We start from the raw sequence: 15,751 nt of genomic DNA, 5'->3' as shown, positions 1-15,751 counted from the left end.
ACATATGGTCTGATTTGTGGGTGGTCCTGGGTAAAGCCAGAAGCTGGATTTGATGATCTTTGTGGGTCCCTTCCAACTCAGGGTATTCTATGATTCTATGACAAGGACAGACTCTTCAGAGGATGTTTTGGCACTTGCTGGTGTCTGAAATCCCACACATTTCTCTGCTTTGACTACAGAGTCTCCTTTCTCCCAGATTTTCCTGTCTGAGAGCATTTGATTGAGGCCAAAGTGAATCTCACATTTTGCCAAATGCAGTGTGTGTACTCCCAGAGCCTTCAATCTTTAAGTTAGCCAGAGCATCCCAGAACCTTCCTCCCTTTAAGTTGCACCAGGGGAAGTTCAGGTTGCATATCATGAAAAATTTCTTATCTGAAGGAGTGGTGAGGCAGGGGCACAGGATGCCCAGTCCCTGGAGTCACTGTCCCTGGAGGGATTCAAGAAATGTGGAGATGTGGCACTGAGGGACACAGTTAATGGGCATGGTAGGGACGTGCTGATGGTTGGACTGGATGATCTTACTGTTTTTTTCCAACCTTAATCATTCTATGATTTGATTTCCACATCACAGTTGGTGAGGAAAGGCCAACCACCATCAGCTGGGACAGGAAACAGAAGAACAAGCTTCCAATTGGGCATGTGGGTGTGAAAAAGCACAGCTTTTTGCTCTCCAAGGACTGATGTGTACTTTCTGGCATGACACAGGTGGGCACAGTTGTGCAATGCTGGGAGGACGGTGTGCAGGAGCCACAGCGCAGTTCCTGGGGTCCATGAGGAGAGCTCTGCACCAGAGCCTTCTGGTTAATGAAGCAAAAACTTTATTAACTGAGCCAACACCAGCCTAATGGGAAATCTGTCTCCACATATGCTGCATAATTTCTACATTATTGAACCAACCAGGAATTGTTTAATCAACAAAGACAGCAGGAAACCTTCAGAAAGAAAATGAGCGAGGAGATGCAAGCTTGTTTGTGGATTAATTTTGTACATGCTCAAGTCTCTCAGGTTTCCTTTCCACCTCTTGTTGGACAACATCTTCAATTTCTCTAGGAGGAATTTCTATGGCTGCCTGGTGCACAAATATGTGACACAATATGTGTCTATGTCCACAGGTTTTGCCATCATGCTTCCTCAGTGCCCAGTGGCATTAGAGGGGCTGTTGCTTGGTCAGTGTGGATCTCAGTAATAACATCCACATCACTGGGATGCATACTGTCTGTTCAGAAGGACTGAAGGTTTCTTTCTTCACTGGAATAGTTTCCTGACCTGCTGTGGCTGTTTAATAGGAAAGGTTGAAGACACAAGAGATTTTGGCACTCTTCCATGAGAAGAAAACTGTATTTGAAACCCCAATGTACATTTATTAATCCATCTCTATGCTTAAGTCAAAGTATGGACAATAGATACGAATTTTGAAATACTTCCTCTAACTCTCTGGATTTGTTCCCATTTCGGCCCTTTATCTGGCAGTTCTCATCTTGTGTATTCTTTTAAAATAGTTTTAAAACAGTTTATGAGACCTCCACAATATGTAATATATTATTTTTTTTATTCCAAATAACACTCAAAAGCAAAGTTGGAGGGTTTTTTTTTAGCATTTAATTTTATTTCATTTTTAGTATATTTCTGTTCAGAGGAAGGATTTGTAAGGTTAAAAAAGTTGTAATTGATACACTTCATTGGCACGTTGGCAGTAGGCAAGACCTTTGAATAAATTGTGTTGAGTAATGTTGACAGACAGCTTGCAAATAGCATACAGTTACTAAAAGGAGCTTAAAAAAATTAAAACTTCATCAGACAAGGTCGGCCTAAACACTTATGTAAACAGCTCTTTCAGTCTAAGATATTTTATCTGAGAAATGATTTTAAGACTGTTTCACAAATCTTTTTGGTGAAAACAAACAAAAACAAGCTACAGATTAAACACAGATCCTGATTTTTCAACGGACAAATCTTCCCTGGCATTCAGAGGAATTCCTTCCTAGCTGTTCTTTCAGGATAGTTTCTTCTGAAAATGTTAATTGCACTTTAATTCCTAAGAAATCATTCCATTTCTTATTTTATTATAGACATGACGTTTGTTTTAAAATAAGCGTATCTGTTTTCTTTTTCCTCTGAACTGGATACCAGATCTTTAGCTAAGAAATAAAGCTTGAAATCCATTTTTAGTAACTTGCTGCCAAAAGCAGATATTGCTGATTGCACAAACCCAGATACGAATGAGCAATGAGGCATTAAACTCCTAGATACACTAAAGCTAGATGAATTGATTTTTCCAACAGAAAACCAAACAGTTTGCAGGATATGTGTCATTGGTAAACAAAACAAAACAAGAAACAACCACAAAAGCAACGTAGAACATCAAAAACCTATTAAGAACTCACAGAATAAATTGTTAAACAATTGTGTCTGTTCCAAAGTAAAAACAATTTGCCAAAATATGAACAGCAACAAGTAAAAGGCTGCCTTGTATTATAGCAGAGCTGGAACAACGCCCACTGTATGGGAACACACACACTTCTGTGATACAGAAGTGTCTTGCTTGATTTTGTCCTTTAAAAAATGTTGTTTAGTGATCTGAAGCTGGCTGTGGTACTTTCATGCCAGCCCTGCTGCCCCACCTCTGCTCCCAGCAGCTCTTATTCATAGTTCCCATCACCATAAGCAGCTTCCAAAAGCACAGAGTGAAAACAGCTGCCTGATTTCTCATTGCCCACAGAGCAGTGCCATTTCAGCTTAAGGGGGAGAGGCAGTGGCATTTACTGCATTTTATTGCATTTTTGAGAGGCTCCTGGTGGAAGCAGAGGGATCCTTGGCAGTCACTGGTACCTGATTTTCTAGACAGGTCTTGAGGCACCCACAGTCACGTTCCTGTTCATGTGGACGAGACTGGGTACATGCTTGCAGATCACACAAAGAAAAGCATTTTCTCTTTCACACAATTTAAATTAAAGCTCCAAGAGAATGCTGCACAGGGAGGAGTAGCAGGTGGTTGCATGCTGCTGCTTTGCTTGCTTCTCTCTAGAGTGCTGAGACCTGGGAGGACTCTCCCTTAGCGCTAGCTTGCCTGATGGCCACTGACATACCAAATATCTTACCTGTAACCCTCCTTAGGTGGGATCTGCAGTGGTGAGATTTCTCAGTTGTTTTACCCAGTTCGTTTTTTGAGTCTGTTAGAACAAACCTGTCTTGAAAAGTCAGGCCTTTACCCCAGCCTGGACAAAACAGACAATGCAGACAGCTCTGTGTGTTAAAGTCTGTCTCCTGTACGCAGTGACCAACCAGTGATCCGGACCTGTGACTACAGGCTCTTGAGTCTGTAAGAAAAAAACTCATGTACCATGCATATGTGTGTATACAGAGAAGCACACTGTGATATGGCTGAAAAACATTCATGTTAATTTTTACCTTCTTTTTGTTTTATTGTTTGACATCTTATGTCTAGCTTTGCAATTTGGATTTGCAATTAATTGTCTAGCTTTGCAATTAAACAATTTGTTTACTTTTTGTTGGGTCTATTATTCCTGCCAACGCTTGTTATAACATTGAGTTCCTGAGATACTGCAGCATTCCCTGTCATAATTGTTACTAACACAAAGTAAATATTTGTTACACATTTATCTTCTGCATTACAATTAAGCAAAACATTTACAAATCAAGGTGTAATCATTGCTTATGATAGAATGAGGATGAGGATTTTTCCTTCTTGTTTATACTGTTCGTTGAAGAGGTCTGAGAGTCTCAATACACATTCATGGATCAACATGTAACTTTTAAAGCCTGCATCAGCAGCCTTATATTTCCAGTTTAAGGCTATTATCAACAAAAGCAGACAAATCAGACATCTACCCTGGACCTGGTGGAACCATCTGCCAGGAACTAGCAACAACCAGCTCACAGTAATGGGGGCACAAGCCACGTGAGATTTCGTTTTTGATGCAGGTACCTTGACTTGCATGGACTGTGCAAATGGTTTCCCTTTTTGGACCCCTGTCTTTGCCAGGGAAAGAGAACTGCTGTGTCAGTGGCCGGATGAGATGATGGCCATTCTTCCACCAGGAGATGATACTGTTGGATTGTTCCAGCCAGTGGCCACTATTAAATCCTATGCATCCCAGAGGTCACAGTGCAGGGTCAGACAAAAAAATAAATAGCATTATTCCCTAGAACAAGAGTATTTCTGTAGGGAGGTCAAACATGATAACAATTCTGTAAACCCAACTGATTACACTAGAACGATATAATTTTTTTTTTTGCATTAGATATTGGGTTAATTTAGTTCAGCTGTAGTAAAAAAAAGTATTTTTGATTCAGCTCTTATGTAAACAGGACAGACAAAAAACCCTACATAACATTTACAGCAAACCAGCAATAATGGACACTTTTAAAAAGGACTTTTCCCACTTTGCTTCCACAATTCTTTTGCTCCTTTAATGCTTTCCCTTTTCACGCACTTCCAGTACCCTTGAATGCCTTGCTGTTGTGGTACCTGTTAATAAAATTAGAGCACGTTTAACATTTACACAAAAAAGACTCTTAATTGCAGACTGTGTTATAAATATAATATGTAGAGCGATGCTGCTGCTCCCATAGTTCAGATGTATATTACCAATGATGGCAGCACTCCTCCCAGATTCATAAGCAGTAAGGAGTCTTCAATTTAAAATATAATTTCTTTCCATTCACTATCTCTACTTGTGTTTCTACAAACATTAATAAGACAGTTGTAAGAATAATCTGTGGTATTCAGAAGCAAGTATGTTAATGGGAAGGATAGATGCCATCAGCTTCTCACCCTCAAACCTCGATGAATTCGCTTCTTCAGGACACCGAGGAACTCGCTGTGGCTGAGGCAGTCATCTCCATCGAGATCAAAAATCTTGAAGATGGTATCCAGAATATTATCTGAGAGCTCCTGTCCTGTCGCCACCTTCACTGCTCTCTTGAACTCAGCTAGTGAAGACAGAATACGACATCATTACATTACTGAACATTGAAAGGCATTGCAAAGCACACCAATTGCAGCATTCTGTAGATCTTACAATGTCCTCTGGATATCCTAGCTAGAGTATTTTGTGGTGTAAAGAATTTGGAGTTTTGCCTCAAGTAAAATAAGAAAATGTATGGGATTGTCATAAAACAGAAGATAGCAAGAGGGAAATGGTTGAAGATTATCACTGCAAGCACATTCTGCCACATGAATGGGATGCATTTTTGAAGGCATCACAGATGTCTGAGTTTCAATGAGGAAGTGAAGGTTACTATATTAGAGTAGCACTGTAGATTATTGCAGCAAGTTATCTCCACTAAGTGATAAATACAGCAATGTTGTGCTTCTGATTTCATAGCAAATGATGTTTATAACTAATTATATAAATATGCTTAGTTCTGAAGCTTACTAGAAAAAAGAGCACTCCATCACTCATCTTTGCCTCTTTCAATAATTTCTCTGTAAATGCAGTTGACTCTTCTACATTTCATTTAAATATAATTGAGTAGAAAATCCTCCTGAAAAAGGATATACCACAACTTAAAAAGGTCCCAACATACATTATATACAGTCCTAACTTTGTCTTCAAAAAGATGTGAACTGTTTCAGCTCTTTAAATATAAATCAAGAAATGGCACTGCACCTTTGTGAGTAGAACACAAAGAAAAGGAGAAGGATCTTGCCATGACACACTGTTCAGTTTCAAGCGAGCCAACCAATTATGCGTCTTATCGAATGTTAATGTCTCAACAACCCTTCTCAGGAACTTTTGTTACTGTTTTCAGATAACTCAGGAGATCTGTTTTTCAAGCATCACAAGTATGTAACAACGTTGGAATCACAACAAAAGACACTTGTATTTCCACAAAAATGTTGCCGCATTGCTCCTAAATGTCTGTTACATGTGAAAGGCACAACTCCCTCAGTTGTTTGGTTTGAAAAATACTTTACTTGTTTTTCACAGGCATGATTGTGTAGCACTGCACAAAATTCTGTAAGAAAAGTGCATCTTTTCTTTCTTAAAAATACAGATGTGAAGCTGTGGAGCACTCACCTCGCTTAACGGGACGGTTGGCTACGGTGAACATCTGCATGGCAATAGAAAAGTCTTCTAGGTTGTTTGTAAACTTGCAGAAAGTCTTGAATTCCTCCAGACTGATATTCTAGAGTATCAAAGAATTAGATGATATATACTGGACAGTACTTTCAAAAGCAAAGTAAATCTATTTTGTTAAATCCAATGGACTTAACATTTGGATGTGAACACTTGTTGTCAATACTTGTATTTCTCAGTTAATAAATTGTCATGGTTCTTATCTGCATAAAACTCAAGAGCTGCCATAATTGATTTGGAAACTGGTTTTATTTTTAGATACTTGCATTCACATGAAAACCTGTATGCAGAAACAAGGAAGCAAAACAAAGCATACTCCAGGTACCAACCTCTCCTGCTTCAAATCTGTCTTTCACGTTTTGCCAGTAAATTTCATTATTTTCCTCATCAGTGAAATACAGAAGCCATTCTGCAAAGTCCTCCTTTCTCATGACATTCAATCCCTTGGAAAACTGTATGAATTCCATTTCTTGCACTTCTGTTTGCAAATTTTCCATGAACCTGTGAGAACAAATAGTGAATATGCATTAGACACCACCAGCTGGCCGCAGATACAGCCAGAGAGCTGACTTGTTCCCAGGGCTGCATTTCAGCAGGGACACCAGCAGGGCGCTCCCTAAGCCCACGCTAACACAGCATGCAAAGATCGTCTTTAGTTTTCACGTGAGAAAGAAATGTTTGAAAAGGTGCAGATAGTGAGTTAAAATGATGGATGAGGCAGTGTTGTAATGAATGAGTGGAAAAGGACACGGCAGCTAAAGGCCCGACGTGTTATTTATGAAATTTCATATTAATAAGAGAGGAATTTAAGGTTGGAAAGCACCTCCAAAGAAGAGGCCCCAACTATTACAAAGGTGAAAGAAAAGAGGAACCTTGAAATCATCGCTACATGAAAGGACAACTAAAAGCCTCAAAGACTGCAAAGCCTCAGACGGCAGAAGAGAAGCTTGGCAAATTTGTTCTTTAATACTGAGAGAATGGGTTCGCTGGGACTACAGATGGCATGCAGACGGTTTGGAAGAGCACAGAAAATGATGTTGCAGGTATTTCAGGAGAGAGCTGTCTGAAAAAGGATGCTGTGAACATCAGCGGTTTTAGAAGGCACTCATTCTTTAGGGAGAAAAACTAAAGCAGCACAAGAATCAAGTACTGATGTGCGGGTACAGAATCACAGAACCGTTTGAGTTGGAAGCGACTCTTAGAGGCCATCTTATACAACTCCCTGTCATGAGCAGGGACACCTGCAGCTCCATCAGGTAGCAGGGACACCTGCAGCTCCAGGTTCAGCCTGACCTTGAGTGTCTCCAGGGTTGAGGCATCCACCACCTCTCTGGGCAACCCATGCCAGCACCTCACCACCCTTCACTCCACTACCCTCCAGAAGCTGGAACCACAAGCAGAGCAGTAGCTTTGAATTTCCCCATTTTGGCCCATATAGCCATTTATCATTTTCTGGAGTGGAGGGACTGACATGAATTTCAAGATAGAGAAAACCAGTGGTGTATGAGCCATTTAGAGATGGGCTGTGTACAATTTTTTTTCCCCCCTGTGAATATAAAGGTTAAAAACACAACCAGACTTGCCAGAATCTTTTCATTACATCAAAAGAACCCTGCTTAATTGAGTTGCAAAATTTACTGACAGGAGGGAATGAAATACTTCTATATTGGGACAAAGCAATTAGTTGGAGAAGACAGCTAAGGGTCTAGGCAGCAAAGAGCAGCAGAGCCTCATTTGCTTGTCAGTGTTTGCATGGCCTCACTGGATTTGAATTATTTTCCCTGAAATTAAAGCATTTTAGCCTGCACAGCTATCTTTAGTTCTTTAATGAGATCACTCGGACAATTAGTAGCTTGAAGCTCTATGAAGTCTATAAGGGGTTAGCTGAAGGCTGCTGCTGCAGCATAAGCTCTCTCTTGTATTTTCTTCTCTAATAATTAGAGCTGCACATGCAAATAAAGGGCCAACAAATGCTTCACTGCTCAGGACACACAGGTGACGGAAAGCCTGACACTGAGAGGAAATTTAAGATTCAGGCTGGAGTTCTATTACTGTAATACTGAGTACGTGTGTGCTATGCTCCCATATTTTATACACTGTGGTCCAGTGAAGGTAGTTTCAAGGCCCCTGCACAGCAGAGGTGCCCCCCCCATGGACAGCACTACAGCAGGCAGGTTTTCTTGGCTGGGGTACTCAGAGCACCATTGCCTTAACAGCCTTTCAAAAGCTGGCTGCACTGTTTTGAAGGCTGTGATCCTCAGACCTCTTTTTTTTAAACACCCGTGTCTGCCTGTGCTGAGCAGTTGGGCAGAACAGGCCTTGCAGACCAAAGCCATGCAGGCAACCTAACAGAGCTTTGCTGCGTTTTGGGAGTGCCCAGCAGAAGTGAGAGTGGAGTATCTGTGATGTGTGGCTCATGTATGGCTGGAAGACAGCAGAGGTCATGCAGAGCAGTAACCACATCTTTGATTGCAGTTGATGGAACACCTGGTCTGGGGGAGGAGAAGCTGCTGAAAATAAGGTTGCTTTCAGAAATACGTTTAAGCCATGGATGTAGGAAAAAAAGACAGGGTGTAATTTGGTGTTTTATTTTCTTGGCTTTTACTCTGTGGAAGTAAAACACATCTTGTGATAGGTGTAAGGTCTGTCCTCGATAGGATAAGCTCTTCATTTTGGAGAGCCGCCTCTCTGTCATTAGCTGGTCAGTAGCCAAGCGATGAGAAATGACATGTTCCTCCATCATGTCTAAATATTGCATTTGCAGGTTTCACTTAAGCACAAATCTCTCAGTGATCCACCCAGGGCTGTACCCTGACAGGGCAGCACTGGGTGACCAAGCATTTCTATATGCCGAGGAAGGAGCCAGTGATCTGCGTAGCCACATACATCAGCCAGCTGAATGGTGCAAGGGAACCAAAGAGGAAAGGGAAGCATTTGGCTCTAGCATTTCTGACAGATGCTTGATTCTGCTTCCGTCTCACAGGGAATGAGGCACTGAATCTTTCCATGGTTTCTGCTGCCTTTTCTCAAGCCTGGAATCTTGTCCTCTCCAGTTGCTTCCAGGCAATGTCACTGCACATCGATGGTTGCACAACAGCCACGCATCATACTTAGAGTGGGGAGGAGAGCAGGAATTACTTCTTTAGGTATGAAAAAAATTAATGGATCCTGCATTTCAACACGTAGGATTGCTCCTGGCAAGCTAGAGTGGGAAGATTTCCTGCCATACCAAATTCAGCAGCTGAAATATGTAATGTAAAATTTAAATCTGATAGATTCCCATATTACAAAAATTAAAATACCATGAATCATCACATCAGCATTCTAGGTCACTGTTATTCCCAGGTGTGAGAGTTAAAAATCCTAATGAGTTTTTTAAAAAGAAAGTTATTAGAAGTTATTAAAAATAGCTTTCTGGTTAGGAAGTAAAACCTGATAGTTTTATGCCGTAACACCACTAGGGATACTTGATTCTTTATCTTCTGGATCACAGTGTGACAATTTTCAGTTAGAAATTCCTTCACAATTTCTTCATATATTAGGAAAAACAAGCATACTAATGGAATTCCTGCTCTCCTAAAGTCAATGGCAAAAGACAAAATTCAGCTGTGGGAATGGGATTCGCATATTAGATGTGTTCTACAATTCAAGAATAACTGCACTGGAAATGCTCTTGCACTGCAGCTTAAGGATAAAAGCAACTCCTGAGTTTCCAAACAACAAAAAGAAAAGATCAATCACAAATATGTAAGATGGAGAAAAGGCTGGGAGCAGACAGTACTTTCTTTAAGACAGCCTGTTTTATGTTACAACAGCATCCAGAAGCCTTATCAGAAGTTAGCCCCCATTTTGTAACGTGCTTTACAAACCTACAGCAAGAGGGAGTCTCTTAGGACTTTTTGGCAACTCAGCTTTAACAGAAGTGAAAAGTGCAGAACCTCAGGAATGCAGCTATTCTTTCTCCAACCTGAGATGTTGCAATGAAGTGCTAGCTTCCTTGTGGCACATGAAGTAGAGAATGAAAGTTTAGGGAATGTTTTCCTTCCTATACTTTTTGATCTGAATTCAAAGTCGGTACAGAGCTTCAGTACTCCAATACAGAACCGACCAGTGCTTGTGATATACAGGTTTGTAGGAAGGAAACTTGACAACTAAGACAGAGGTGAATACATCACTCCAGCATTTCTACTCTGCTTTGGCTTCTCTTCAGACACTGCAGTCCTGCTGGAGACTCGATAATCATCTCTGCAGCAAATGACTGCTACTAAGAGCTGCAAGGCTGCCTTTTGGCAAATATGACTTTCCAGAAGAGAATATGGAAAACCTAATAAGGACTTGACCACTAACCTTCACAGACCACTTACATACATGCTTGCAAACTCAGCTTAGCAAGTGCTAAAGCAGTTAATCAATCTCAGTGTTGTCAGAATTACAGGCAAAACTCCCATTGATTTAGTATCCTCAGTGTTTCCAAACCAAACGTAATCAAACTAATCACGTTCATCTATAAGCACTTTGTGTAAACAAATCAAGCTATTTGTCTGATCAGTATACAGGAAAGGAAGGAATGGGGATTCTTCTCAGCCTCACTACTAAATATTTGGGAAATGCTCAGATTCACTTACAATAGGAATACAGAACCAGAAGCCAGATTTTGTTCTTATCCCTTTTCTTTTCTCAGTCTGATCCTGCTTGTATGTCATCTCTAAGTGAATTTGGGGTCTATAGACAGATAGAAGCGTAGGTATAGGGACACAGAAAAAGGCAATCATAACTGCACTTCCAAATCTCTAAATGAAAATCACTGGAAATGGGCAAACTGTCACCACAGCAAAAACATCACTGGTTGATGATGATACTTGAGATCCTGCCTGTGTGCCTTGGCACGAACACAGAACGAGCACCAAACGAATTTCAGTTCTATCAGTGTGGTTTAGTGTATATATTTTGGTTTCTTAAATGAATGTACTAAGGAGTTTGAAAATACCAAAAGAAAGAGAAACAGGACAAGTAAATGAAAGGCAGTGTTTTGTGCATGGTTGTACAACTGGTGACCTCTGAGCTAGAGAAGAAAAAAATGAATAAAGAGGTGTGAACTTCAATTAATTGATGAGAAGTTTGAAAGCAACAAATCAGGACAGAAAACTAACAGGATTTATTTTTTCTTATACGATTAAATTATGATCATTGTTTAACCATACTGGAAAGCAATTTTTCATTTCTCCTCCCAGAATCAATTAGAAGTATTTTTTAATATTTTTTCCATACTCTCTCACTTATTCCTTTTTTTTTTTTTTTTTTTCACCCTTGAAGGAGATTGTGAGAGATTTAAGCTTGCTTGGGGACAGATTACAGGAAAAAAGTCATAGCAGTCATAAACTGTCTAGGGAGTGAATTACTGTCTCCTCTTTTATTTGGGATTAGACATACTTAAACAAGATCAGCAAGGGACTTTTAGAAAAAAACATAACAAAACACCACAGTGGCTGTCAAGAAGAAATATGTGCTAAACCCAGAAAACTAAATAGTCTTCTACTCATAATAATAATAATAAAAAAACCCCCCACACTACATAGCTGAATTTAAAGCACCACTGAAAAAGTTTTGGAGGAAAAGTACAAAAAATAGTTTCTGTCTCAAAAATTCCAGGGAAGCTGCCAGGCATGAGAATGAAAAAAAAAAAAAAGCCTGGAATTTCAGTGGATTTCTGGCTTTATGTTTGAAGTGTGACAATCTCTAAGATGAGGGCAGGTATTAGAAGATGATATTGTTGTAAAAACGAAGTGGTGGTCACCTGAGAAAGAAATTTGTTCACATTTCTGAGTTACAGCTTCTTGTATTTAATTTACCCTTCTTTGTTATATCTATATGTGTATATACACACATATAATGAGCTTGTTGTGTGTTGTTTTATATCTTCTTAAACTGACACAGGACAATAAACATTCCAATTGCACCTGGCTTTGCGGCACCACTTCTGATAGTGATTTACATAAGCACTCTACAAAATAAATTTGATTAATGTTCTCTACCTTTTGCCAGTGAAAAAAAACTGTTTTGAAGATGTGAATGGTGATGTTAAGGACAAGACAACTGGCAAGAAATTGTGCAGCAGTCTGGGGCTGCACACGTGTTCCTTGGGTCACGCCTTAAGAGCTCTGAGACCATCCTGTTACTGCGTGAATGGCACAGGAGGATGCGCTGCCTTGACAGCCTCCTCAACTTGTCTGTGGTTCCAGCAGAAGCTGCAGAAGTGGAAATCCCACCATGGAGGATGGAAAGGAGCAGCTTTGGTTGCTGTTTTGACTATGTTCTGTACAGTAGTGAGAAAGAGCTTAACTGGTGTCATAAAATATATATGGAATTGCTTCTACATGGATTCTTACTATTTGTGGATTACTTCTTTACTTCTGCTTTCACAACAGAACACGAATAAGCTGAGAAATGATCTGATATTGTTTCATGGTCTTGTTCTTGTCCAGTAAAAAGCAGTCTGATTTCTTTAGAAATCATAGGTAGGGAATACACACAAGGAGACTCCTATACATACAGCAGCTGCAGGGAGATGGAGAATGGAATGATTAACCACGTTCCCTCTCTATAACCCATTTGCCTCCTGTGTTTGAGGCTGTAGGAAGGGAGGAGGCACAAGGACTGGCTTACTTCAGCTTCACACTGACTCAAGAGACACAGACAGTTTCCATTTTCTTTGTGTCATCTAAATGCAAAGGAGAACAAGGCAAACGAAGTGCCCTGATACTGTGGCTGTCTGACATTTTTAAAGTGTTTGGGCTGCAGACTAAAAGGGTCGGACATCATTGGTGCAGATACAGATGGCTGCACTTCCAAAAAGATTTTTAAGTCAGCCCAACTGCAAAGTAGAAGCATGAGGAAAATATCTGTAAGTAATGAGGTGAGAACATCAGTCTCAGATTTCTGAATTCCCATACAAGTAAAGTGAAATTTCACTAAGAAGGCATTCCTTTTTTTTTTAAAAAAAAAGTTTCAAGCCTGTGTGGCTCTGTAATGCAGTAATATCTGTGTATTTAACTGATGTGACAAGTTTTAGTGTGTCCTAATCAAATCTAATCACCTCTACGTTCCGCTAGGTGCTACACTGATCAATGGAAAAGCTTTCTAGGCAACAACCTGGAAAACGATAAAAGCATTTACCACCATTCTTTTCTTCTTTTGACAATGATCTATGTCTGTACAGCTCATCAGTCATCTCTTGTAAAAACAGCGTGGCACTTTGATCAAACAGCCAACAATAGCTGCCCGCGTAAGGTAAAATGTTATGAGAGGCCATCAGATAGAAATCACATTTTCTCTGAACAATAGGAACCTAGAAGTGATGTGCTTGATTTACTTGCAAATAAAATCACGTGAAAAGTGATATCTTCACACAGGTTAAAAAGACACTGATTCTTTTATTCACCTTTCTGTGTGTTAAACAAACTTCACTGCCATGTTGCAACTGAGATGGAGTGTCTACACAGTGATAAAGAGGCTCATTCCAACTCTACGAAAAATAACTGCCACTGTTGAAAAATTACCTGCATTAAACCTTACACTTATCCCACAGATTTTAAGAGCAAGATGTGGGAGTTTGATTTTGATTGCAGGCTTCTATCTGTGTGGTAGGCAAAGGTCTTAACCCATACGTTCTGATCGTACTCGGTACATAGCTTCATCAATGTCATGCCTCATTGGGTCAGCATGGGATTTTATCTAAAAGCCAAGGCATTTCAGTTTACACTGTATATGCAAACACAACCTTTTACTGGTGCTCTCTGCCTTTTGTTTCATTGAGAGAATCTATGCTATTTATACAGAAGGGAGCTGCTGGCATCTTAAACTTATTTTACTCAGATTCCTATTGAGTAGGAGGTCTTCAAAAGAGAAAGGCTGTTTATTTGAAGACTGGTATGTACTCGAGCCAGTAGAGTGGAACGCTCTTTAGAGTTAAGAAAATTGTCTTCCTTTTTCACTCTGGCTTCCCTCAAACCTTTACTGACTGAAACAACATCCATTTTTTAAGGGGGCTGGCACAGATTCACCCTGATTCTGAACAAAAATTCAAGTAAACAATTATCCCAATTTGTTTCCGCAGTCTGTAAATGTCCAATTATTTTTGTAGAAGAAGTAATACTAATATAGATAATCTTCTCTTGTGTTCAAAATGCAAATCAAGAATCACAGAGATGTACAGGCATTTAACTTCCATTTATTTCAAAGTGTGCATTTGGCTTCTGGCCCAACATTCACATAACGAGATGTGTCCTGGCTTCATACTAAAAGTAGAAATTGATCTCCCAAGTAACAGAGAGTTTTAACCAGTTAAATGTTGATGCTGTGTCACTGATGGTCATCATGACTGATTCAAAGGAACACTGGAAGAAAGAACCCTTCAGTGAAAACACAAACACCTGATACCAGTTGGATTTTGAAGTTGAAATCAACCACAGCAGAGCTTCATGCTGTAATGTGGACAGGGATTAGAGCATTTTTCTGACACGTGTAACGCGTGCACTGAATGACTCCAGTCTTAGAACTTCATTTGAGCTTCTGATTTTTCAAACTTGCAGTGAAACAGACTTACAAGCAATGCTTTTCCAGCAGTAGTGGCTACTTGGTAACGCACCACAGCTTCCGTCTGATCCTGTTTACCATCTGGCTCAATTTTAAGTACCAGCACAAGTGCCACAAAGTATCTGCACTGCCCTAGTGCAATAGTTCAAAGGGTGAAAAAAGGCACCACTGAAATTTCAGCAGAAGTTGGAATTCGAAGCAAGCAGAAATGTTTCCTGTATCGTAACATGACAGTTGTAATGGGGAACATCTCAATTCAGTAAAGTTTAATTGATTAGCACTGTTCTAAAACAATACTCATGAATCATACTGTCTTACAGTATGCTGTGTGTTGGCAGCACACAGCTGCCAAGAATGGTAATCTCAACCCTTGTGACCTCCAGCCCTTTTGCTGCTTTTGAGTTCATCAGGGTAGGATGCAGAAAATTGAGCACGATTTCCCTGCAGACAATAGGTCCAAGGAGCTACACCAGAACTTCAATCATGTAAAACCACAAATGGTCTTCTACCTGGTTATCCATTTAACTTTCTGAACCAACTCAGCATAGGGTCAGGCTAATACCAGTGTTAATGCAGAGCAGAGGTGTTACAAACAGGACTGGCTGCAAAAATACCTGAAAAACTCAGAATAGCGAAGTTTTTCCTTTCCTTCTTTTCCAAAGAAATGCACCAGCAGCATGGTATTAACACCACAGCTTTCCAATTCGGCTTCCTAAAAAACAAACAAACAAAATCCCTGATGATTATTGCTATCTACTCACTGCAAATCTGGAAGTATTTATGGGAAGTACAATTTCACAAGAGATGCTTGTAATTAAATTACTGTTCCCAAAGCTACCACACAAGAATCTCCAAGCTGAATATTTCTTCCACATCAGCTGGTAACAGTGTATGTACATTCTGCTCCTAAATATTCTGTATGAAAGTTGAGTACAATTTACAACCACCTCTGTTACAGTTTATTATTAGAATGGAAAAGGTTGCTAGTTAAAGCGTTGTAAGGCTTTACCTTTAGGTGAACTGAGGCTTTACATAAATGTAACATCTCTGTAAAA

The 15,751-nt window shown here is 39.9% G+C and overlaps 1 protein-coding gene across 3 annotated transcripts in view; it reads right to left on the bottom strand.

Annotated features, from left to right (window-relative positions):
- Nucleotides 1-1,576: 1,576 nt before the first annotated feature.
- MICU2 (mitochondrial calcium uptake 2) overlaps nucleotides 1,577-15,751 on the bottom strand; it is a 134,366-nt gene continuing 120,191 nt past the window's right edge. For all 3 annotated transcript variants that reach the window (XM_042839254.1, XM_042839256.1, XM_042839255.1), the window contains exons 8-12: nucleotides 15,311-15,408; nucleotides 6,434-6,605; nucleotides 6,045-6,153; nucleotides 4,796-4,953; nucleotides 1,577-4,489 (exon numbers count right to left, since the gene is read on the bottom strand). In XM_042839254.1, coding sequence (XP_042695188.1) covers nucleotides 4,385-4,489; nucleotides 4,796-4,953; nucleotides 6,045-6,153; nucleotides 6,434-6,605; nucleotides 15,311-15,408 — 642 coding nt within the window. In that variant the 3' untranslated portion in view covers nucleotides 1,577-4,384. The remainder of the gene's footprint in view (nucleotides 4,490-4,795; nucleotides 4,954-6,044; nucleotides 6,154-6,433; nucleotides 6,606-15,310; nucleotides 15,409-15,751) is intronic.

Source organism: Centrocercus urophasianus, unplaced genomic scaffold (assembly GCF_019232065.1).
Source record: "Centrocercus urophasianus isolate 14NV4802_14NV808 unplaced genomic scaffold, USGS_Curo_1.0 seq_9, whole genome shotgun sequence".
NCBI lineage: Eukaryota > Metazoa > Chordata > Aves > Galliformes > Phasianidae > Centrocercus > Centrocercus urophasianus.
The sequence above is the reverse complement of the archived record's forward strand: the minus strand, read 5'-3'. Positions and strand labels throughout refer to the sequence as shown.